This window comes from Phyllosticta citriasiana (genome assembly GCF_038021145.1).
Source record: "Phyllosticta citriasiana strain CBS 120426 chromosome Unknown IWZ02scaffold_11, whole genome shotgun sequence".
Classification (NCBI taxonomy): Eukaryota; Fungi; Ascomycota; class Dothideomycetes; order Botryosphaeriales; family Phyllostictaceae; genus Phyllosticta; species Phyllosticta citriasiana.
In genome coordinates this window covers 1,072,630-1,095,469 of record NW_027117288.1, presented here as the reverse complement: position 1 = coordinate 1,095,469, position 22,840 = coordinate 1,072,630, and the positions used below count along the sequence as shown (strand labels likewise).

The 22,840-nt window shown below is 56.0% G+C and overlaps 7 protein-coding genes across 7 annotated transcripts; 4 read left to right on the top strand and 3 right to left on the bottom strand.

Moving 5' to 3' along the window:
• Positions 1–3,890: 3,890 nt before the first annotated feature.
• IWZ02DRAFT_435470 (uncharacterized protein) lies at positions 3,891–4,661 on the top strand (the record flags this gene model as incomplete). The annotated part of the gene is made up of 1 exon (XM_066766444.1): positions 3,891–4,661. One exon carries the CDS (start codon positions 3,891–3,893, stop codon positions 4,659–4,661), a length of 771 nt encoding a protein of 256 aa, XP_066620520.1.
• Positions 4,662–5,267: 606 nt separating this feature from the next.
• IWZ02DRAFT_458713 (triose-phosphate transporter family-domain-containing protein) lies at positions 5,268–7,926 on the top strand. Its single transcript, XM_066768029.1, has 6 exons — positions 5,268–5,327; positions 5,401–6,078; positions 6,124–6,151; positions 6,210–6,546; positions 6,591–7,309; positions 7,368–7,926. Exons 2-6 carry the CDS (start codon positions 5,669–5,671, stop codon positions 7,848–7,850), a joined length of 1,977 nt encoding a protein of 658 aa, XP_066620519.1. The 5' UTR covers positions 5,268–5,327; positions 5,401–5,668; the 3' UTR covers positions 7,851–7,926.
• Positions 7,927–9,454: 1,528 nt separating this feature from the next.
• Positions 9,455–11,137, bottom strand: IWZ02DRAFT_381981 (uncharacterized protein; the record flags this gene model as incomplete). The annotated part of the gene is made up of 2 exons (XM_066765201.1): positions 9,455–9,937; positions 9,983–11,137. 2 exons carry the CDS (start codon positions 11,135–11,137, stop codon positions 9,455–9,457), a joined length of 1,638 nt encoding a protein of 545 aa, XP_066620518.1.
• Positions 11,138–12,228: 1,091 nt separating this feature from the next.
• IWZ02DRAFT_424307 (uncharacterized protein) lies at positions 12,229–13,497 on the top strand (the record flags this gene model as incomplete). The annotated part of the gene is made up of 2 exons (XM_066765883.1): positions 12,229–12,504; positions 12,567–13,497. Coding segments are annotated over exons 1-2 (1,011 nt in total), but the record flags the coding sequence as incomplete, so codon positions are not given.
• Positions 13,498–15,461: 1,964 nt separating this feature from the next.
• Positions 15,462–16,243, bottom strand: IWZ02DRAFT_53195 (uncharacterized protein). The gene has a single exon (XM_066770859.1). The coding sequence runs from the start codon at positions 16,160–16,162 to the stop codon at positions 15,695–15,697; it is 468 nt and encodes a 155-aa protein (XP_066620516.1). The 5' UTR covers positions 16,163–16,243; the 3' UTR covers positions 15,462–15,694.
• On the bottom strand, positions 15,924–17,374 carry IWZ02DRAFT_53190 (uncharacterized protein). Its single transcript, XM_066770858.1, has 2 exons — positions 16,280–17,374; positions 15,924–16,228 (listed from the first exon to the last, which is right to left on the bottom strand). The coding sequence occupies exon 1, from the start codon at positions 17,280–17,282 to the stop codon at positions 16,326–16,328; it is 957 nt and encodes a 318-aa protein (XP_066620515.1). The 5' UTR covers positions 17,283–17,374; the 3' UTR covers positions 15,924–16,228; positions 16,280–16,325.
• Positions 17,375–18,128: 754 nt separating this feature from the next.
• Positions 18,129–22,537, top strand: IWZ02DRAFT_458703 (coatomer WD associated region-domain-containing protein; the record flags this gene model as incomplete). The annotated part of the gene is made up of 5 exons (XM_066768028.1): positions 18,129–18,340; positions 18,391–18,440; positions 18,488–18,807; positions 18,855–20,753; positions 20,798–22,537. Coding segments are annotated over exons 1-5 (3,660 nt in total), but the record flags the coding sequence as incomplete, so codon positions are not given.
• Positions 22,538–22,840: the final 303 nt, after the last annotated feature.

Sequence of the window (22,840 nt, the reverse complement as noted above, 5' to 3'; positions counted from 1 at the left end):
TCTTAACTTAGTCTCGGCTAACTAATTAACTAACTAACTAACTAACTAACTAACCAATAGTAAGCAACCAACAGTAAGCAACCCTAAGTAACCTACCTACCTACCTACCTATCTACCTGGTTTCAGTAATCTTCCCACTCCTCCCCCCCTCTAGTCTAGTCCCTCCCCCGCCTACTCCCTCATCCGCCTAAAAAGGCAAGAGACGTCATTTACTTACTTACCTACTTACTTCCTTACCTACTTACCTCCTTACCTTCCACACCCAACAGGTCTTACGCAGTCGCTTCGCTCATTGGCTGCATGATTGGTTGGCTACTTTATATGTATGTAGGAAAAGAGACTTCGTTCCCCGCATTTTGCGACTTCCTCGGACGGACCTCGCTTGCTGTGGGTGCGTACCCTAGACGCCTGTTTGTCTACTCTGCGGGCAGGGCAGGGTAGGGCAAGGAGAGGAACGGAGCTATTAGTCGGGCTTGCTAGTTACTTAAGTTGGTCATGACTATGTCTGCTGATTCTTGTTGGTTTGTGGTTCGTGGGTTGTGGTTTGTAGTATGCGTTGGGATGAAAGAGAAGGGGAGATTGCTTGTGATTATACATATGTCTATTGCTTCGTAGTTACTTTGATGTGTGTGTGTGTGTATGTATGTGGATTTACCTAGTAAAGCATGGTTGCTGCGGGGAGAGGTGGCTGCGCGGGGAGAGGGGGGAGGAGATGATGATGACGTCAGGATGCAGATAGCATAGAGGAGGGACGGGAGGGACTGGACTGGAGCCAGGGACGCTACAGCTAGATGGCTTGCTTAGGTTGCGTGCATATGCAATGTGTATGCGCAGTACTTACCCGTGTAGCAGAGACGAGACAACAGCTGTGCTTTTACATGTGGTAGGCTTAGGTTAAGAGCAAGACAGTAGCAGCAGTGGGCGTTGAGACAGCGTGAGAGACTAGGTAACTGAAGAGTACTATACAGTATGCGGGTAAGACGGCGAGGAAAGACGTGAGGTGCTTGATTTACTCAGTATTACTTATTAATGTATGACATCTCCGCCAACACTATTCACCCACCTAAATGATCCATCCATCCATCCATCCATCCATCCATTCTACCACGCGCACCCCACATTCTCTCCTCCCCTCCCCTCTCCTCCCCGCCCCGCCTCTTTCTCCCTCTCCAGTCCTTCATGCATACACTCACATACCCACCACCCTCTCTGATTCGCCGCTCGATCCATCTTTCCACGCAATCAACCCTATCGCACGGCCGTGAAAAGAGAGACGTTGCGTGCGGCGGGCTGACTGATTGACGCCACTTACTACAACCCACTCACTATGTATGCATGAACTGATGTACGTGTGTAGTATGAAGGTAACCATGTGGGCAGACTGGTGTGTGTACCTGCACTACCGCACCACCTCCTACCCGTGCTCATGTCCTGCTCTGCTCTGCTATGCTCTGCTATGCTCTGCTCTGCTATGCTCGTGCTCTAGAGCGGTAGGTGTCTACATAAGTCTTAGGTACATGCATACATGAATACATGAATATGTACCTACATACTCCCCGTCACCTCGTCTCGTCTCGCCTCCGCCCCGGTTCCTCCGCCCTCCATAGGTACCCTGCACCTCCTCCCCCCGCTCATCCGCCATCCGTCCTCGTGCCCATCTCCATTTCTTGGGGTCATACATAAGTAAGCCAGCGAGGGTCTAGCCCACCACCACCACCACCACCACTACCACCGCCACCACCACAACGACGACGACGACCATTTGGCAGCCCGGCCGGCCCATCCGTGACTCCGTTTCTCTGTTGCTCAGCACCCGTCGCGTCCATTCATCCATTCATCCACAGAAAGCCGATCTATTATTCTACCCCATCGCTCCGTTCTTCTCTGCCGTCTTCTTTTCTTCTCTCTACCTACCTACATGTCTACCTAACCATCCCTTGACAAGTCGTGCTAGTTGCCAACCTACATAGCTAGCGTCGACTAATCGAACGACTACTACTCCTCCGTCTGAGGGGTCGACGACGACGACGACGACGACGACGCCGTCTTTAGCGCTTACACGCCAAGCAGCCACCCCAGCCACGAAATCGTTGATTTCGCATTTCGTTCTCCGCGGGTTTTCTGTTCTTGCCTTGCCGACGACTTACCTCTCTGTCCATTTCCAACTTTGCTTTCCGCACGCCTCACGCGGCCAGCAACGCATCGCGCTTCTTAAGCCTTCCACGACACCCGCTCGGCTGCCTGGGTACTCGGATCAAAACGAGACCAGACGAGGCGAAACGAAACGAAACGAAATCAGACACGAGAGAAAGGCAAGCTTTGCGCGACTTGGGCTTTGCTGCAGATTGGACTCGACGACGAGAAACAAGACGACGCAAACGCAAATCTTCACCTTTTCGATTTTCGATTGCAACACGCGTACGCGCGTTCGCACTCCTCTCAATCTCCTCCTTTTTTGTTCCCTTCACCCCGCCGCAGCCGCGCAGCCGCGCAACCCAAGTACGCGCCTAGAAAGCGGGCGTCATTCATCTTGTCGACCTGCAACAGCGGACGCGCAAAGACGACGAAGACACGCAAGCAAGCAAGCAAGCGCACATCATCAGAACGAACGCGCGAACAGAAGACTGGGTTGGATTGGATTGGCATCGCGACGGCCATCGACGAGACAAGCCCGGGCCAAGACGGCGCAGGCTGGGCGATTGCGTTGCGTTGCGTCGAGCTGACACGGGTTTGGCAGGCGCGCGACAGGGGGATAGACAATTAGGGAAAAGGAATAAGAGGTCGGGGTGAAGAGTGACCGACAGACAGGAAGGGAATTGGATGAAAAGGGTTGAATGTTTCCCGTTTCTCGGAAGCCCGGTAGAGAACAGGACAGAACGGAAGAAAAGCCAAAGAGGCAAAGCACCTGAGGGACTGAAGTTGCACGAGCAGCAAAGAGAAAGAAACGAGTCGTGAAACGCAGGGCAGGGACCAAACCTACCAAGGCAAAAGAGGCTCAAGTAGCAGCAAGACTGCGCAAGCTTGTCGGGACCCCAGATCAGCCTGGGAAGCGACAGGAATAGAGCTTTCCGCTGCCAAGTCAGCCTCGAGTCTACCAGGCCGTTGGTTTCTCGGTGGGCGGTGCAGCAAAAGACAAACAGCGCAACAGTCCACAAAAAAAAAAAAAAAAAAAAGGCAGACCGAAAATAGCGACGAGGTCGCCGACGTGGGAGGACAGGTCTCGAAATAAACCGCCGCGCTGCGGCTGCGCCGGACAACTCAACCCCAAGAGCTGGCCGTCTGTTCTTTCTTTGTCACAAGCCACAGCCGACCAGCCAGCAGCGATCGCGCGAGGACCCTGTTTTTTCACTTTCACCTCTGACACCTTACCTTGACCCACCCTTCCTCCGTCAATCACACCTACCTACCTGCGTGCCTGCCTACCCCTATCCGTGCAGCTGAGAGCTACCTAGTGGCGAGAAAGCTTGCTGTCCTCTTCTTCGAATTGGTCGGCGGCCAAGTATTATTGCTGCGGCAACCCACCCTGGGTCTGCCCAACCCCAAGCCGATCCCGTGTCCCAAGCCAAGCCAACCAGGCCGAGTTAAGCTCAGGGCACGCTCGAGGCAAGGTACCCGCCGCCAGGCACGCAACCTTAATTGCTCGCGACGGGAGCCAGGCCAGACAGACCCTCTGCGCGGGAAGAAAAAAGTTGGGTGTGTGAGCGGAACGGCAACGGAACGGCAAAGCATAGTGAAGTCTGCCTGGTGTTGATAGGATTTACGCGAAAAGAAAGGCCGGTCAAAATTATAGACTCGGAAAAGCGACGGCACGCGACGGGGTCGTAAACAGGCTGTTGGCTGAGGTTTGCCACAGAGCGGCAGTAAACGGGTGAGCGAGAACGGTCGCCAAAATGACGGCGACGACGACGTTGCAGTTGCAGCAGGTAGACAAGGCGGCGACGGAAAGGGTGCAGAGGGTGGAAAAGGACGACTCGCCGCGTCTGTCGCTGCTGGGGCTGCCGGCCGAAATACGCAACCAGATCTGGGAGTACGTCTTTCCGGCGCACGACAACAACACGTCAACGTCGTCCCTCTCGCTGCTCCTGACCAGCCGTCAGATCCACGCTGAGACGCTGCTCCTGGCATACTCGCGGACTCCTTTTGAGACAGAGCTGTGCCGGCCGTCGGCTCTGACGCAGCGTCTAACGGTGCTCTCGCCGGCACAGGTGCGCGCCATTCGCACGCTGACGTTTACGTACGCGCCGCGGACGGCGGTCAAGTCTTGGGACGGGGATTGGCGGCCGCTGCTGTTTCCCGTGTACGTGCAATGTCGCAAGCTGCTGTGGGAGGCGGTGCGGTTGCTGCCAGGGGTGCGGAGCGTCAAATTTGTCTTGGACGGAGGTACGCAAGGGGGAGGAGCTGCAGGGGGTGAGGGGGCGGGTCCCAAGGGGCCGAGTCCTCGGCGGCGGACGGTTGGCGGGACCAAGTTCTTTTTCGACACGGTGATTGGGGTGGGCTTGACGGAGAGGAGCGGGCGAGGCGAGAGGCACGCGTGGGACGAGCGATGGAGCGTCTTGCCGGGGGGAGAGGGCGACGAGAGAGCCGTGTGGTTGGTCGAGGAGAAGAAGACGGACAAGCGGAGGGTGCGGGTCGAGGTTGCGCGGCTGCCGCTGGGAGGTTGACAGGAAGATGAGCGTGCCTTCCTTGCGTCTTGAGGGGGGAAATTCGAGGTTGCGTCATTCTATTCTAGTTCCTGATCTTTGGCGTTTACAGCATGGTGGTGGGTGCATCATGGCTCCATCATTTTGCAAGTTTTGACGTTGCATGTTTCGGATGGCGAGAGCGGTGGATGGGAATTTGCATGACTTTTTTGATGAATTGCAGTCCCGGCGCATTTTCGTCTTTGACTTTTCGAAATACAAGGTGCCGGTAGACAAGCGAGCGAACGAGTGAGTGAGCGAGATGCAGTGACACATGGACGATCTGCCAACGTCAGCCAACTCAGCTGAAGCCAAGCAGAGCCGAGAGAGAGTGTGTGTGTGAGGGAGGAAAAGGGCGCTGGTGTTGTTGTTGATGATTGTGGTGGTGATGATGATGATGATGATGATGATGGATGCTGGCCTGGCCTGATGTGGGTGATTAGCGGGACTTCCCCGCAAATTGAAGTGTACCTAGTATGCGTGCCTGACTAGGCCTGGGACTGTAAGTAGCTGATGGCCCATGACTTTTGGCGTCCACGTGCGACGAGGCCGGGACTGGGCGAGAGAACATGGACATGCAACCTGAATACACACATGTGCCTTTACTGTAGCAAGTGATGGAATCACAGTCAGTCACTCAGTCACTCAGTCAGTGCCCTAAGTACCCATCGAGCTAGCTCCCCGCCAAGCCACCGGCACTCACTCCCGTCGCTCGACACAGACAGACACACACAGACACACACAGACTCTCTTCCAATCCAACCCACCCCATCCATCATCGCCACACACAACACGACCACCATTCCACCCCCCAGCTCAACACCACGGCTACCATTCCGCTCACCACCTTTGCCTCATCCTCCAAACAACTACCTCCGTCTTCGTCCCACCCCGACAATCTCCACCGCCACGGCTACTCCCAACCTTCCTCTCCCTTCCCCGGGGCTTCCGCCGACGGACTGCCCCCGTGGACATCCTCGACCGCCACCATGGACAACAATACAACCACAACCAACCACTCCCGCCGGAGATCGACCTCGCTCATCAGTCCCGCTGCCACCGTCGGTCGCTCCAACTCGCTGCGCTCGCAAAAGGGCCACCGCAGGACCATGTCCGAGCACATCCCTGAGGCCGCAGAGGACAAGCAAGACCTGGAATACACCGGCGACAGCTCCAGCGACGGCCTCGACGACGACGACGACGATGACGGCCTCACCGACGACGAGGAGACGGGCCTCACATCCAAGGATCGCCGGAAACGAAGGAGGAGAAAGAGGAGAAACACCCGCCTCGACGAGCGCATAGCCTCTGATGTCACCATTTCCAAGGAGGAGGAGAAGATTGCTACCGCAACCTTTGTCAAAGCCTCCCTCATCAACATTACCCTGATTGCTCTATGGTTTGTTTCCTCTCTCCTTTCCTCTGCCTCTGACTGACCTCCCAGGTATTTTTTCTCCATATCAATCTCAATCGTACGTAACCCGAGACCCACCCTCGCCCCGTCATGGCTCGTGCTGACCCGTCTATCAGTACAACAAATGGATGTTTGCAGCAAGTGAGGATGGCCAGGCCAACCTCAACTTTCCCTTTCCACTCTTTACGACGTGCCTGCACATGGTCGTCCAATTCACCCTCGCCTCCCTCGTCCTCTTCTCCTTTCCGAAATTCCGCCCGCGACACGACTCGCTCGATTCGCAACATGATTCTGCTCGGGCGCCTCCCCGGCGAGAAGAGCCGACGGATCCGAAAAGACCGCTCATGACCAAGTGGTTCTATTGCACGCGCATCGGGCCGTGTGGCGCTGCCACCGGTCTAGACATTGGCCTGGGCAACATGAGTCTCAAGTTTATTTCTCTCACCTTTTTCAGTGCGTAGGCCCTTTCTGTTCCCCGTCCCTTCTGACGTATCCAGCCATGTGCAAATCCTCCGTCCTCGGCTTTGTCCTGCTCTTTGCCTTTATTTTCCGGCTGGAAAAGCCGTCGTGGAAGCTTGGCGCAATCATATTGACCATGACCATCGGTGTCATTATGATGGTGGCAGGCGAGACGGCTTTCAACGCCCTCGGCTTCATCCTCATCATGTCGTCGGCCCTTTCGTCGGGTTTCCGCTGGTCGCTGACTCAGATCCTGCTGCTTCGCAATCCTGCCACGTCGAATCCCTTTTCTAGCATCTTCTTTTTGGCACCCGTCATGTTTCTCAGTTTGTTTGTCATCGCCGTGCCTGTCGAAGGCTTTGCCGAGCTTTGGGAGGGATTTGCCCAGCTTCGCGCCGTCAAGGGCCCGATGCTCAGCGTCCTGATTCTCATGTTCCCCGGAACCCTTGCGTTCCTGATGACAGCATCCGAGTTTGCTCTGCTGAAGCGAACAAGCGTCGTCACGCTCAGCGTGTGCGGCATCTTTAAAGAAATCGTCACCATCACGGCGGCGTCGCTCGTCTTTGACGACCGGCTGACGACCATCAACGTGTCGGGGCTGCTGGTGACGATTGGCAGCATCGCGGCCTACAACTGGATCAAGGTCAAGCGCATGCACGAGGACGCGCGCCTCGAGGCGCGCCTGGCGGCCGACTCGGACTACCAGCCCGTGCTGAGCGCCGAGCCGGCGGACGCGCTGGATGAGCAGCAGCAGAGGGTAGGCCTCCCCGGTTCCAGCGTTAGTCGAGTGCGTAACAGTCTGAGCATTCAGCCAGTGCGCGATGCAGACCGTCTTTTGCTCGGCGAGACAACACAGCAGCAGCAATCATCAATACCGGTTCGGCAGAGTCCGGTCAAGAGACCGGAGGACCTTGATTAAGAGGGATGCGGAGGGTGAGAAAGATGGTAGTGGTAGCAGCGGTAGAGGTAGCAGCATTTTGGTTTCTTCTTCTTCTTCTTCTTCTTCGCCTTCGTCTTCATCTACTACTACTACTACTACTACAACTACATCTACTGCTACTGCGTCGTCGTCGTCGACTGCGTCATCATCCTTACATGATTTCTTCGACCCCAATCGTTCGTCGTCGGTCGTCGTTGGGGGCCGCGGCGGCGGTGGAGAGAAGAGAGAGCCAGGGTGGATGAGGCCGCCGCAAAGACAGCAGAAGAGGCCGAGGACGCGGACGAGGCGCCGACATGCCTTTTGGGATTGGGAGTTGTGGGCTGATTCGACGGCTGCATATTTTGCCAATAAATGGTGAAATTTTTTTTTTTTTTTTCACCTTTTCTCTTTCTCTCTCTCTCTCTCTCTCTCTTTCCTTTTGATTAGACGGGATGGGTAGGGTGGGTGGGATGGGGAAGGGGGAAGGGGGAAAGGGGGAAGGGGGGAAAGGGGGAAAGGTTGGGCTAAGGGGATTTGGTTTGGTTTTACTTCATGGCGGTATGATGTGACTTATTTTGGCCCAAGTGCCACACCACCCCACCCCACCCCACCCCATTGTGCTACGAATAGGTGCGTGGCTGGCTGGCTGGCTGGCTGACTGGTTGGTTGATTGGCTGGTTGGTTAATTGGTTCGATGAATCGATTAGTCGATTGATTGATTGATTGATTGAGTGAGTGAGTGAGTGAGTGAGAACGGTGTGAGTGAGTGATTGATTGATTGATTGATTGATTGATTGAGTAAATGAGTGAGTGAGAATGGTGTGACGAGTGACATGAGCAACGGACGTAAACTAAACACGCAAGAGAAGAAAAGAGTGAGGCGAGAGAGAGGCGAGAGAGAGAGAGAGGTATACGACAATCATCTTTCCATCTTTCCATGCACATGGTATGGTATATACATTTCTGCGCGTTGAACCCGTAGCCGGTCTGGTCTCTCTTGTCTCTCTTGTCTCTCTTGTCTCTCTTGTCTCTCTTGTCTCTAGGCTCTAGGCTCTAGGCTCTAGGCTCTAGTCTCTAGTCTCTAGTCTCGCACATGCAGCTACTACGCGCGTGCTCTTTGTTTGCTGCCGGCTATGTATCTATTTATTTATCTATTTGTCTATTTATCTATTTATCTATCTGTCCATCTGTCCATCTGTCTGTCTGTCTGTCTGTCCATCTGTCCATCTGTCTGTCCATCTATCTGTCTGTCTGTCTATCTATCTGTCCGTCCGTCCGTCCATCCCCTCCTGCCTTTCCTTTAACATGACTAACCTGCCTACCTCACTCACCCATCACTTCATCATTTCATCCCTTGGTCTCTTCTTCTTCTTCTTCTTCTTCTTCTTCTTCTTCTTCTTCTTCTTCTTCTTCTTCGACAGGCAGACAGACAGACAGACAGACAGGAAGGACGCACGAACGAACGAACGCGGTGCCGGTGCCGGGAGAGACGAGGGGAAGAGAGCACCATGAATCAACATGGACGGCAGGCATGGACGGAGACAACCAACAAGGTAAAAGATGGCAGACACACACACACACATACGGATTTCCAGGAGAAATGATTGACTTGGCTAGACTGGACTAGACTGCTAGACTGTAGGTAGGTAGGTAGGTAGGTAGGTAGGACGCTCGCTCACGAGGTGCGGGCGGGGGTATATGAGACGAACAGACAGGTAGGCAAATAAAAAGGTAGAGAAAGACTGCGCGCGAGAAATCCAGCAAGCAAGCAAGGAGCGTGAAAAGCTGGGCAAATAACGTGGGATAGAGGAATGGTGGTAGAAAGAGTAGGAAAAGAAAACGCACCAGGTATCAATAAAAAAAACGCGAATCCAAGACGCACAAACAACCGACCCAATCCAGTGAGAGCACCGAAAACACCAATACCCGCCCCAACGACGACGACGACGACGACGACGACGACAACATCCAGGAAAGATCAGCCTACTCGCCCACAACACCCCACTTGTCCAGCTCCGCCTCATCCAATTCCTCGCCCTCGCCAACGCCCTGGAAGCGCCTGACGTGTCTCAGCCCGCCGCGATCAAGATATTCCTTGATAACGCATTCGCCATTGCCCTGGCAGACCTTCTTGCGGCCGAGATTCTTGTAGCGGGGGCCAAGCGGGCCATTTACGTAGTGATATTGGCCGGCGAAGCGGTATTGGCGGGGGTCAGACAGGGGATAAAACTTGTCGCCCCAGTGGCCGTGAAAGTAGAACCAGTTGGTGGGCGCAAGAGGCGTTGCCGTCGACGACCGCAGCTCGTCGGTCGTGTAGTTGTACGTGAAGCTGAAGAGATTGAGCGCCGGGTCCCAGAGCGGACCGCGGTCTGTAATGTCGTGCAAAAGGCCCCAGGGCAGGATGTAGGCGTGCGTGCCTGGCGTCGCATACATGGCATGTGTGCCAATGGCAATGTATCCAACGGGCTGCGCTGGTTAGCTCGTGAAAGATGGTCTCTAAAGAAAACTCACCCTTTTTCCAATCTTTTCCACGGCTTCGTACGCATAAGCCTCGCCAAAGCTGTGCTCACTGAAGAAGACGGCCTTGGGCTTCCCATGGTGGAACCGTATCACCGTGTGCTCCCAATCGCCCACGTGGTTGCCGAACCGCACGTTGAGCACCACGTTGCCAAGGTTGTAGCTGTAAAAGTAAAACCAGAAAGCGTCAATCACGCCGTCGCCCTTGTCGACCGCAATCAGGACTGCCGGTGCATCGCTGCGGCCTCCTGGGCTACCCGCGGCTTCACCCGCAGACCAATCCAACCGCTTCATTCGGTTCTTGTGCATCCGCGGTTCACGATCGACTTGCTCTCCATCCTCTCCCACTAGCTCTTCCCCCTCTTCCGTATCTGTCGGCGTCGTCTGTGTACCTTGGTTCGGGTTGGGTCGCACGCCGCCCCGCTCCTTGCTATCGCCCTGTCCAGCCTCGTACCACGGGCGGTCGTTCTTGTCGGGCAAATCGCCATCGACACGGCTGTCCCAGTCTGCCCACGCAACGGGCCAATCATTGTCGTCCTCGTGGCCTGGGCGGACAGGGACGTTGGACTTGCCGCCCAGCCAGTCTGGGCGCTCTTCGACATTGTCATCACTTTGAAGATAGACAAAGCGGCCAAACTTGTTGAGCTCTTCCAAGTCTGAGAGGGTGGGATGGTCCGATCGCGCCTGAATCGGAGTGTAGTTGAGGTGCGGAGTCGTGTGGAAGAGGTGGTCGGCAATATCACAGGGCCAAAACTTTTCTCCAGAGAACAAATGCATCAAGGGGGCATAGTCGAGCACGTACTGCGGTATCTCGCGGAGCACGCGCTCATCCTGGGACCACTCGTCGGGCGAAGTCTTTCCACTCTTCCAAAAGTCACTGAGGTCGTGGTGCTCTGCCGCCAGCGCCTCTTGCTTGCTACCTCTGAGGTTTCCGAGCCACTTTGACCGATTGAGGTGTGTGGCGCCACAAATGCCAAACCATTGACACGTCTTGCGCGTCGCCCATGACTTGGAGCTCGATATCCACTGCTGTTCCTCCAATCCCTCGGAGCCGGCCGGTACATGAGTACGTTGGTAGACCTGGGAGACGGAGAACAGACTTAGAAAAGTCGAAAGAATGGCAATCGGTACACGTCTCCCCATCAACATGAGAGAATTGGAATTGTTTTGGAGCGCAGCGTTGCAACTGTCGGGGGCCGGGGAGGAATCAGTCTTGGGAGAGGGGCCAGCAACGTCTACCAGAGGCGTTGGAACGTCGACAAAGGACGGAGTGCGAGTCGCAGGCGGGGGGCTCGTCAACGAACGGAGGGAGGAAAAGGCGAGGTCAATTGCAGCGCCTGCGGGCAGCAGGGCTGGATCAAGTAGCGGCGCCTGGCCGCCATGTTCTGTGAGAGCAGGCACTAGACGATGCGAAGACGCACGGATTAGCCACGAGCAGAAGTGTGGGCCTATGGGGGCGGACTTGCTGGAATGAGGTCAGAAGATGCGTCCGTGTAGTGATGTTTGGGGGCGCCGGCGTGGATTAGCAGGCCCGGGAGCGGAAGCGTGTCGAGGCCGGAGAGCAGGAGGAGCTGACGGCAGGCGGCGATCGACAACCAGGGCGTTGGCATCGCCAGGGCGAAGTGATTGGAGATGGCGAAGCAGGCCAGAAGCGAAAGGATTGACGCGACTGCACGGGAGAGGCGGAAAATTGGCCGAGCTTGGCGAGCGACCTGAAGAGGGTTGGGCAATGATGACGCAGGCGAGTATTGTCGTAGGTAGTCGGGAGTGTTTCGGCGGCGGCGTGGCTCGTGGGCAATGGATGGATTGGGGTAAGAGAGTGGAGAACAAGTGATGGGTTGATTGCTAGGGACATGGAGGGAGCCGCGAGCATCCGGGGGAGGGGGAGGGGGGAGGGTGAGGGTGAGGGGGAGGGTGAGGGTGAGGGTGAGAGGTGAAAGCGATGACTTGACATTTGATCCGGATCTGATTTCAGTCCAGTCCAGTCCAGTCCAGTCCAGTCCAGTTCCATCGTCACGATAAGCGGCTGCAATCGATAAGGTAAACCCCGCGGCGTGTCCAGTGAGGTGGCAGCCCGGCTCGCGTCCCGAACCCGAACCCGACCCGACCCGACCCGACCCGACTGATCCGACACTGGACCCCCCCCCCCCCCCCCCCCCCCCCCCCCCCGGCCCAACTGCCCTTGAACCCCCGACGCGGATCCTCTGGGCAGCCAAGCTCGTCGCAATCTAAATATCAATCTTTTTTTTTTTTTTTTTTTTTTATTTTTCCCTTTCCTACCAGACCTCACCTCCCCACCGCGCAATGGACTGAACACCAGCCCTTTCCCTCGCAACCGCTACAGCCATGGATACGATCCAATCAACTCCGCACCCCACCACCCCTCGACTCACCTCAAGTCTCGCGCGCCGAAAAATCTGACCCCGACCGCCACCATGGCCGCCGCACCCGCTTCCGCGAACCGCGGCGCCGACTCGGACGACTGGGAGTACGAGTATGACGACACCGACACTCAGGTCTGTCCATCTTGTCAGCCTACCGCTCGCTCTAGGCCGTCGTGACTCATGCCTGCTCACAGGACGTTTACTTTACTCTCGACCTCACTTCGCACACGGCCGTCTCTGCCCCCAAAAAAGGCTTCAACAAGCTCGAGCACGACATTTTCGCCGAAGAAGCTCGGGGGAAAAAGAAGAATGGAGTTCAGGACCACGAGGCAGCCGATGATGCCAATGGCACTCCGCAAGAGCACGCCAACGATGATATAGAGGCCGAAGAGGAGGACGAGGACGAGGACGAGGACCGCCTGCAAATTGTCGGCCTCCACCATGACAATCCCATCGTCTCGTACAAGGGCCAAGCCTACACTTGCAAATGGGCATCAACCATTGGGACGGACCTGTTCTTCGCGCGGGCCCCAGACGCCGACGCCGACGCCGATGCCGACGACGACCAACCCCCCGTGTCCGCCCCCTTGCGACCCTTGGGCACGTTCAACATGCTAGGCGCCAGCTCGACGCGGCTTGTCGCGACGGCCGCCAAACTGCGCGAACGCACATCTACCGAGCAGCGCGGCAGCGGCACCCTCGCCGGGGCTTCAAGCAGCAGCGCAGTCGCGAGCAGCTCACAAGCACCAGTCGGCAACCCTTCATCTGTCCTCTTCACGCGCACACACGACGTTCCGCACTTCTACGTCCCGCCCAACGCGACGCGCGCGCAAAAGCGGCAGGCGTCATTTCTCGAAAACTTTGCCGCCGTCAAGGCGCGCCTGGGCGAGAAGGACAACGTGCGAGCGACGTCGTACATGATGAGGAGCGGGCCGCGTCCAGCTGCTGCTGCCGCTGCCGAGTCGTCGTTCTACACTGCACAAAGTGACGGCGACGCCGATGACGGCGCTGGCCCATCGACGCCCCGTTTGCGCGCCGCCGGACAATCGGCGTCGTTCGTGTCGGCCCAACTCGCCGCCAGCACCAACGACGCGCCCTCGGCCAACGGCAACGGTAGCCCCGCCGGCTCTGCCTCGCCCAGCGCGGAGCCAGCGCCCTCGCGTGGCAGAGGTCGCGGCAGAGTAGGCAGGCCCCGAGGCCGCGGGCGCGGACGGCCTCGTGGGCGTGGCAGGGGGAGAGGCAGGGGCCGCAAGACCGCCGTCGACGAGGACGCCGATGCAGGAGACGAGGCCGAATCGATCCTGACGCCGGCACTGTGGGATGGCGACGTGATGGCGGGCGTGGAGAGCAGCGCGTCGGCGGTGAGACGAGGGTCTGTTGGCGAGGTACTGGCGCGGCAGCAGCAGTCAAGGATCCAAGAGGAAAAGGATGGGTCCGATGATATGCAGGAGTGAATGAACGAGATGGGGATAAGAGAGAGAGAGAGGTCCTCGATTCAAAAAACTGCATTTAAACAAACAAAGATACCCCACGAATCAACCACACATACACACGTACCTTGGCCACATACATATATACATACATACATACCCATGACCTTTCACCCTTTAGCATCACATCACATCGCATCGCATCGCATCGCAGCTGGCAGACTACCTACATATCTACCTACCAGCGAGCGAGATCTTAGTCCCTTTCCTTTCCTTTCCTCTCCTCCTCTTCCCTTTCCTATCTCCACCCTACCCTACCCTACCCTACCCTACCCTACCCATCCTGCCGCGCCTAAGGAAGGACCTACGCCGTTCACCCAACCCATCCCAGCCCAGCCCAGCCCAGTCCAGCCTAGTCCAGCCCATTCCGGTCCGGTCCGGTTCGTTGTTTCACCTTTTCGCAAGCTACCTTACATAGGTAACCGCACCCTGGCATGCTCATTGGGAACTAGCATGCAGGGAGGTAGGTATGTAGGTAGGTAGGTAGGTAGGTATGCAGACAAGAAGTAGGATTGCTAGGGCAGGGTAGGGCAAGACAGGGTAGGGCAGGGCAGGGCAGGGTAGGGCAGGACAGGTCAGGTCAACGCAATGTAATGCAGCGCAACGTAATGCGTCTTTAGGTATATACGCTATGATATGCTTAAATCCGAAAGGAGCACTGCACTGCTCTGACGCGGGTTATAAGTAGGTAGGCAGGCAGCAGGATATGCAGATTCGCGGCGCAGCGCGGTAGGGTAAGGTAGGGTAGGTACCTAGGGTAGGGTACATGTAGGGGCGAAGGAGCGGTGAGCGCGAATGTACGGCGTTAGCTGGGTACTTAGGTACTTAGGAACTTAGATACCTACATACCTACATACCTACATACCTACATACCTACATACCTATATACCTACATACCTATATACCTATATACCTATATACCTATATACCTATATACCTATATACCTACATACCTATATACCTACATACCTATATACCTATATACCTATATACCTACATATCTATATACCTATATACCTATATACCTATATACCTATATACCTATATACCTACATACCTACATACCTATATACCTATATACCTATATACCTATATATCTACATACCTATATACCTATATACCTACATACCTATATACCTACATACCTATATACCTACATACCTACATACCTACATGGGCACATTGGTTCTCATGAACATATGTACTGATACACCTCAAGCCTCTCTGCGCCTACGCATACTGTGTAAATGAGGGATCCGCGTATATATGTATATACTTACATACATGCATAGGCACACACTCGTCTACCTGCACATAGATAGATGTAAAGCTAGGTACCTTCTGAATAAATAACTTGCTAGCGTGTATCTGGCAGTGAATACGGAACAAGTTGGCCCCGGATGGTGCGGTGCGGTGCGGTACGGTACCTGAACGACACGACATGCGGATGGATGGGCAAGGGAGGTGTCATCTGGTTGGTGTGTGTGTTGTACTGGACAGACTGGACCACGTATGTCATGATGGTCTCGCGAGTCTAGGAGGGTGGGTGGGTAGGTGGCGGCAGCAGTGGCAAAGGGGGTAAAGTGGGTATGGAGGAAAGTAGGTGAGAGGGGACATGTAGAGCAGAGCAGAGCAGATTAGAGCAGCGCTCGCTGTGCTGTACGTGATTGCATGTCTGTCTGTCTGTCTGTCTGTCCCACCCATTTAGCATACATTGCAATATCCAATCAAGGGTGTTTATATCCAATCAAGGGGATTGGTCAAGTAGAGTACCTATCCATCCTCTAACCAACCGCTCAGCCAACAACGCTGCTGCACCACCAACCAGCCAGCTAGCTAGCATCGCCAACTCTCCTGCGCACCCGAGATGGGACAGAAAAAGAGGAAACGCGCAGGGACAAGAAACCGGGCGAAACGAAGCGGAAGAGATCAAAAAGTCTATGTTTCAGAGGTCGTCGACGTCGTGGGTAGCGTAGCGTAGCGTAGCAAGGTACTAGCCAGACACACAGATGCACTGATGAGGAAATGGAAGAAGACATAGGGTAGGGAAAGGCAACGATTACAAATCCCCAGCCAGTCGCAACCGACAAAGACGGCCATTGAGCACACAGCACAGCCCTCCAACAGACAAAAAAAACATGGGACGGTGACACCGGAGCCGACAAAGAGACGGACGTTGGATTGATGCGCGCTGCAAGACAGACGGATGGACAGGACAAGCACAAGGCCCGATTGGGGCGGACAGCAAAATAGACAATAGGAAAAAGAAAAAGAAAAAGAAGACATGTAAATTCCCACATGCAATTGGTGCGCCGCGCTCTTTTTAGAGTTTGCAAAGATGCGCCGACCCGGCAGTCAAAACAAGGCTAGGAAAAAAGTCAATGACGCGCGTAGGCCCTAACGTGGACAACACCGACAGGACAAGAGGGGATGGGCGAGCTTGGAATACGATGTGCGCGTGGGCTATGGCTGTGTTGTTGGAGGCGGCGGCTGTGGTGGTGGTGGTGCTAATTGGACGCCGCTTGCGTGCATGTCCACGTCCATGATGTCGGCCGAGGCGTTGAAGGGCAAGGCGGTCCAGCCTTCGGAATCGGATACGGTGGACGCAGGGCGATTGATGCTGTCGCTCGCGCCAAGGGGAAAGATGGACTCGTTCTCTCTGCTGGCGAGATTGGAGATGCCGAGGTCGAAGAGGCCGGATGGCTCGTTTGCAGGTGAATCCACCTTGCGGCGCAAACGACGCGCAGGAGAGACGCCGTCATTGGTGTCTTCGAGACTTCGGTCGTCGGTGTCGCTGCACTCAATCTCGCTGAATGTGCGCTTGAACCGTCGGTCCATCCGCCGCTTTTTGCGTTGTAGAAATCTGCGTTGACGATCCACCAAACCGTTTTTCCCCAATTCGTCGCCGTCGCAGTTCAAGTCTTGAAATCTAGTCGCAATGCCGCTGTCATCTCCATTGCGCTGCCGGTCTCGGTCCGCCGAAGGCTCCTCGACGCCGTCCGGTTGCACAATCTCCAGGCCATTATGTGTTTCGGGGTCGCCTTCGCCGACTTCTTCGACGTCCAGCTCAATGTTTTGTATTGGCGATATCGGGACTTCTTCGCTCGGTGAGAGGACCTCGCTCACGGACCCCGTGTCACCAACGGACGCCACAGACAGGTCATCCCTTGCATGAGCCCCGGCATGGAGCGATTCTCGCGACGAGACATGCGATAGTGGTCGTATGGGGTGGTCCCGTCCGATGGGCTCGCCAAATTCCAGCGGCGGCGACTCTGCCAGTTGCGGCGTGCTCATGCGTTTGTAAAAGACAAAGGGCGGGCTCGGTGCTCCGGGAGTAGCAGGAGGGCTGGTCGGCCGGATTGCCGGTGCCTCGAATGCTGGTGGAAGCGGTGCCTCGAGCAGTGGGGTCGGCCCGTTCATGGTTTTTAACCTGTCGACGGTGACGGGGCTGGGAGATTTTCGGATCAAAAAAGACGTCGGATATGACGTTGGTGCTGGCAAAAGGTCTTGACGAGAACTGGCATTTTTCTTTAACAGCGATGACAATCAAACTAGGCCCCTTTTGCCCACGGCTGGCTGGTCGTCTTCTCGTCAAAATGGCGGCATCACAGCATATGGAGGGGCAAGTTGTTGGCCGCAGTATTCGGTGCGGAGCTGACCAGAGGGACAATGGGATCAGGCGGGCTGCTGCCGTTGGTGTACGGCGCTGGCAGAGCGGAATTGGATGCTCGCCGTCTTTGGCCAGGGATGGACCAGGGGTTGCGGGAAGAGGGGAGTATTATCTGGGGCGACGACGACAGAGGAGCGGGAAATTCATGTGCAGTGGGTTCCTTGTTTCCCGGCTGCTGACCTTCTTGGTATGACAGGCTGAAGCCATGCGCCCGCGTCTGCACCTGCGCGTGCATACAGCATGGCGAATCGAAGAGAACAAGCACACCGTGCAGTTGGTGGCAGTGTTGATGACCAGGTCGTCTCGTCAATGCCGTCCGTCTTGACCGTTCATTGCCGCATAACCCACGGGTCTGGGATCTTCCATGCAGTCGTAGAAGAAGCGCGCTGGCAGAGGTTCTGCCCGCGGCGGGGTCGCGGTACGGATGCGATGCGAGAGACATCCAGTAGTTGTCCGTCTCGGTCTGCAGTCTGCAGGTGCACTGCCTCACCGCCTTTCCATTTGCCCATCGGTGCCCGGCGCAACCATTTCCCCGGTCCAGCTGCGCGCTCCGGCCTCCGGGTCTACTGAGCCCAGCGAGGCCACCTCTCAGTTGACATCCATCTTCAAGGCGTATGTCGACTGCGTCTTGAACGCTGCTGCTGTTGCCTCTCGCCAATCAATCGCTCCTCTTCTCCCCGCGCTCCTTCAGATTCCTCATTGTCCCGCCCCGAATCTTTTTGCGATTGAGCGACCACGCCCAACCTGTGAAGCTGCGGCTTCTCCCTGAACAGCAGCCAACATGCAGTCCCCTTCCATGCTCACCAAGGTGCGTCTCTGCTTCTCCCTCCAGGACCACGCCACTGACACCTTGCGCAGTTCGAGTCCAAGTCCTCGAGGGCCAAGGGCATTGCCTTTCACCCCAAGCGGTACGCGCCCTGAGCACCCAATCCCCAACCTCCGCTGACACGCCCAGGCCATGGATTCTCGTCTCGCTGCACTCGTCCACCATCCAGCTCTGGGACTATCGCATGGGTACCCTCATCGACCGCTTTGAGGAACACGACGGCCCCGTCCGCGGCATCGACTTCCACAAAACACAGCCCCTCTTCGTTTCAGGAGGAGACGACTACAAAATCAAGGTCTGGTCCTACCAGACGCGGAGATGTCTGTTCACGCTCAACGGCCATTTGGACTATGTGCGGACCGTATTTTTCCACCACGAGCTTCCCTGGATTCTGTCGAGCTCCGACGACCAGACCATTAGAATATGGAACTGGCAAAACAGGTCTCTGAGTACGTCACTGCATCACAAGTGGATGCGCGAGATGCTGACCATTTAGTCTGCACCATGACGGGCCACAACCACTACACCATGTGCGCTCAGTTTCACCCCAAGGAGGACTTGGTCGTTTCCGCGTCCCTCGACCAGTCGGTCCGCGTCTGGGACATTTCCGGCCTGCGCAAGAAACACTCGGCCCCGACCTCCATGACCTTTGAAGACCAGATTGCGCGCGCCAATTCCAACCAGGCTGACATGTTTGGCAACACTGATGCGGTTGTCAAGTTTGTGCTGGAGGGCCATGACCGTGGCGTCAACTGGGTCGCGTTCCACCCCACGCTCCCGCTGATTGTCTCGGCCGGAGATGACCGCCTCGTCAAGCTGTGGAGAATGAGCGAGACCAAGGCCTGGGAGGTGGATACTTGCCGAGGACACTTTCAGAACGTTTCGGCCTGCTTGTTCCACCCACACCAGGACTTGATCCTTTCCGTGGGCGAGGACAAGTCCATCCGGGTCTGGGATCTGAACAAGCGCGTCTCGGTGCAATCCTTCAAGAGAGAGAGCGACCGCTTCTGGGTCATTGCGGCGCATCCCGAGATTAATCTGTTTGCGGCTGGCCACGACAATGGAGTCATGGTCTTCAAGCTCGAGCGCGAGAGGCCCGCGTCTGCAGTTTACCAGAACCAGCTCTTTTACATTACCAAGGAAAAGCACGTCCGCTCTTATGACTTCACCAAGAACGTGGAATCGCCATCGATGCTTTCTCTCAAAAAGCTCGGCAGCCCGTGGGTACCGCCGCGGACCATGTCTTATAACCCGGCTGAACGCGCAATTCTCGTCACTTCACCGGCCGACGGAGGCTGCTACGAACTCATCAGCTTGCCCCGGGACGCCAGTGGAGCTGTTGAGCCAACAGACACCAAGCGAGGAGCAGGCAACTCGGCCGTCTTTGTTGCCCGGAATAGATTTGCCGTCTTCAACCAGTCCCACCAGCAAATCGACATCAAGGATCTCTCCGGCTCTACGACCAAGACCATCAAGCCGCCTCCCGGCACCGTCGACATTTATTTTGGCGGCACCGGCTGTCTCCTTCTCATCACCCCGGCCTCTGTCGTTTTGTACGACATTCAGCAAAAGAAGCATCTTGCTGAATTGGCGGTTGCCGGTGTCAAGTACGTCATTTGGTCAAACGACGGTCTCCACGCCGCTCTGCTGAGCAAGCACAATGTGACCATTGTCACCAAAAACCTCGAGCAAGTCAGTACCTTGCACGAGACGATCCGGATTAAGAGTGCAACGTGGGACGACGCTGGCGTCTTGCTCTACTCGACGCTCAACCACATCAAGTACACCCTTATGAATGGCGACAATGGTATCGTGCGCACCCTGGAGCACACGGTCTACCTGGTCAAGGTCAAGGGGCGCAACGTCTACTGCCTCGACCGCTCCGCCAAGCCCAAGATTCTCCAGATTGACCCTACCGAATACCGCTTCAAGCTTGCACTTATCAAGCGCAACTACAACGAGATGCTGAACATCATCAAGACGTCGAGTCTGGTTGGTCAAAGCATCATTGCCTACCTCCAGAAGAAGGGCTATCCCGAGATTGCCCTTCAATTCGTCCAAGACCCGCAAACGCGATTCGAGCTTGCAATCGAGTGCGGCAACCTCGATGTTGCTGTTGAGATGGCCAAGGAGCTTGACCGACCGAAGCTGTGGAATCGCCTGACTACCGAGGCCCTCGCCCACGGCAACCACAAGGTGGTCGAAATGACGTATCAAAAATTGCGCACATTTGACAAGCTTTCCTTCCTCTACCTTTCGACTGGCGACCGGGAGAAGCTCACGAGAATGGCCAAGATTGCGGAGCACCGTGGAGACATGACCTCGAGATTCCAAAACGCCATCTACCTTGGTGACGTTGAGAGCAGGATCGAGATGTTCAAGGAGATTGATCAGTGTAAGTTTGCTGCGAGCGTCCGCCAACATGTCTAACGCGCACAGACCCTCTTGCCTATATGCTTGCCAAATCTCATGGCCTCGAAGACGAATGCCAATCCATCTTGGAAGCGTGCGGCCTTACAGAGGACCGAATTCAACTCCCCCAAATCGGTGAGGCTCTGTCACCACCAAAGCCCATCGTCCCTACCTACAACGCCAACTGGCCCGCCAAGGGCTCTGGCGTGTCAGTGTTTGAAAAGGCACTGATGGGCGAGGAACTTGACCCTGACGAGCTGCCACCGGCAACCAACGGCTACGAGGAAGAGGATCTCATTCAGCCCGAGGCTGACGCTGCTGGCAACGGCGTGATTGATGATGGCGAGGAAGATGAAGACGCCGCCGGCTGGGACATGGGCGGCGACGACGACATTGAAGCCGACGACGACTTTGTCAACGTCGAGACTGCAGACGTGGGCGCTGGCGTCAGCGAGGCAGACATTTGGACGCGGAATTCACCAGTGGCGGCCGACCATGTTGCCGGTGGCTCGTTTGAGAGTGCCATGGCGCTTCTCAACCGCCAGGTCGGCGCAGTCAACTTCAAGCCACTCGAATGGCGATTCCAAGAGATTTTCCAGGCATCAAAAACGTTCCTCCCGGCAAGCGTTGGCCTTCCGCCGCTTGTCAACTACGTGCGGCGGACGGTCGACGAGACGGACACGCGCAAGGTTTTGCCGCTGATTCCGCGCGACCTCGAGTCCATCACTGCCAACGAGTTGGCAGCAGGCAAGACGGCCATGCGCACCAACAAGCTCGATGACGGCATTGCCGTGTTCAAAAAGATTCTGCACCTGATGCTCCTCAACGCCGTTACCACGCAAGCCGAGGTAGCCGAAGCCAAGAGGCTCATCTCGACGGCGGCGCAATACGCGCTAGCCATGAGCATCGAGCTTGAGCGCCGGGCACTGACGAACAACAGCCAAGACATATCGGGGCTGGACGACGAAACCAAGAAGCGGGCGCTGGAGCTGTCGGCGTACTTTACGGTGCCGGACCTGGAGCGGGCGCACAAGGCGCTGGCGCTCTTCGCGGCCATGAACTTTGCGCACAAGAACAAGCAGGCGTCGTCGGCGCTGTCGTTTGCCAACGCGCTGCTGGACCGCGGGTCGACCAACGCAAAGTTCAAGGAGTCGGCGCGGCGCGTCAAGACGGTGTCGGAGCGCAACCCGTCGGACGCGGTCGAGATTGATTTCGACACGTTTGCCGACTTTGACGTGTGCGCGGCCAGCTTCACGCCCATTTACGCGGGGGCCGCCAGCGCGGCGTGCAACTTTTGCGGCGTCAAGTACCAGAGCCGGTTCAAGGGGACCGTGTGCAAGGTTTGCGAGGTTTGCCAGGTGGGTGCGTCGGCGAGCGGCTTGCGGTTGTGCTTGTAGTTGTTGTTGTTGTTGTTGTTGTTGTAGTGTTAGTAGTAGTAGCAGCTTTGGTAGGGGGAGCAAGGAGTATGGTCGTCAAAAGAAGCAGAGAAGCACATTATTGGCGATGGATTGGTGCATCATGATGATGGGAGAACAGAACCTACTACTACGCGATGGGGAGGTACTACGGTATGGGTACCAAGGATACGATACGAGGCAATTCAGATGGTTTGTTTGTGATCGATTCCTGACCCACAATAATGGATTGATCGCCCGGCTCGTCCCTCGGGTTCCCTTTGCCTGGCGATGATGATGATGATGATGATGATGATATGAGCGGGCGAAGACGGGTGGGCGCCAAAAAAAAAAAGAAAAAAATTAAATAAAAAAAAAGTGCTCGTCCGTGGCTACATACGTACATACTAGATTTGCTTTCCATCACATCCGCACCCTTGAATGCATACGTACGTCGCGTCTCTTTGCGTCGGTTTGAGACGGAATCCGCGAAAAGGAATCACCAATCGCCTGCTGCACATTGAACCAATGATCCAGACCGCACGTCCTGACAAAAGAGACCTGATGTAGTGGGTTGGATGAGATACGGTATGCTTAAAACTGTTGAATAAGCAAATGTTTCAAGCTCCGGGACGCGCCCGAGGAAGCTTCGAAGCCGCCTTGTCGCGTTGACTAA

Bases quoted from the DNA above. Each gene is read 5' to 3' on its own strand.
- IWZ02DRAFT_458713 (XM_066768029.1), top strand. From the start codon at position 5,669: ATGGACAACAATACAACCACAACCAACCACTCCCGCCGGAGATCGACC. The intron at 6,079-6,123 runs GTTTGTTTCCTC...CTGACCTCCCAG, and splicing joins ATTACCCTGATTGCTCTATG to GTATTTTTTCTCCATATCAA. The intron at 6,547-6,590 runs GTGCGTAGGCCC...TGACGTATCCAG, and splicing joins TATTTCTCTCACCTTTTTCA to CCATGTGCAAATCCTCCGTC.
- IWZ02DRAFT_53195 (XM_066770859.1), bottom strand. From the start codon at position 16,162: ATGTGGGAATTTACATGTCTTCTTTTTCTTTTTCTTTTTCCTATTGTC.
- IWZ02DRAFT_53190 (XM_066770858.1), bottom strand. From the start codon at position 17,282: ATGAACGGGCCGACCCCACTGCTCGAGGCACCGCTTCCACCAGCATTC.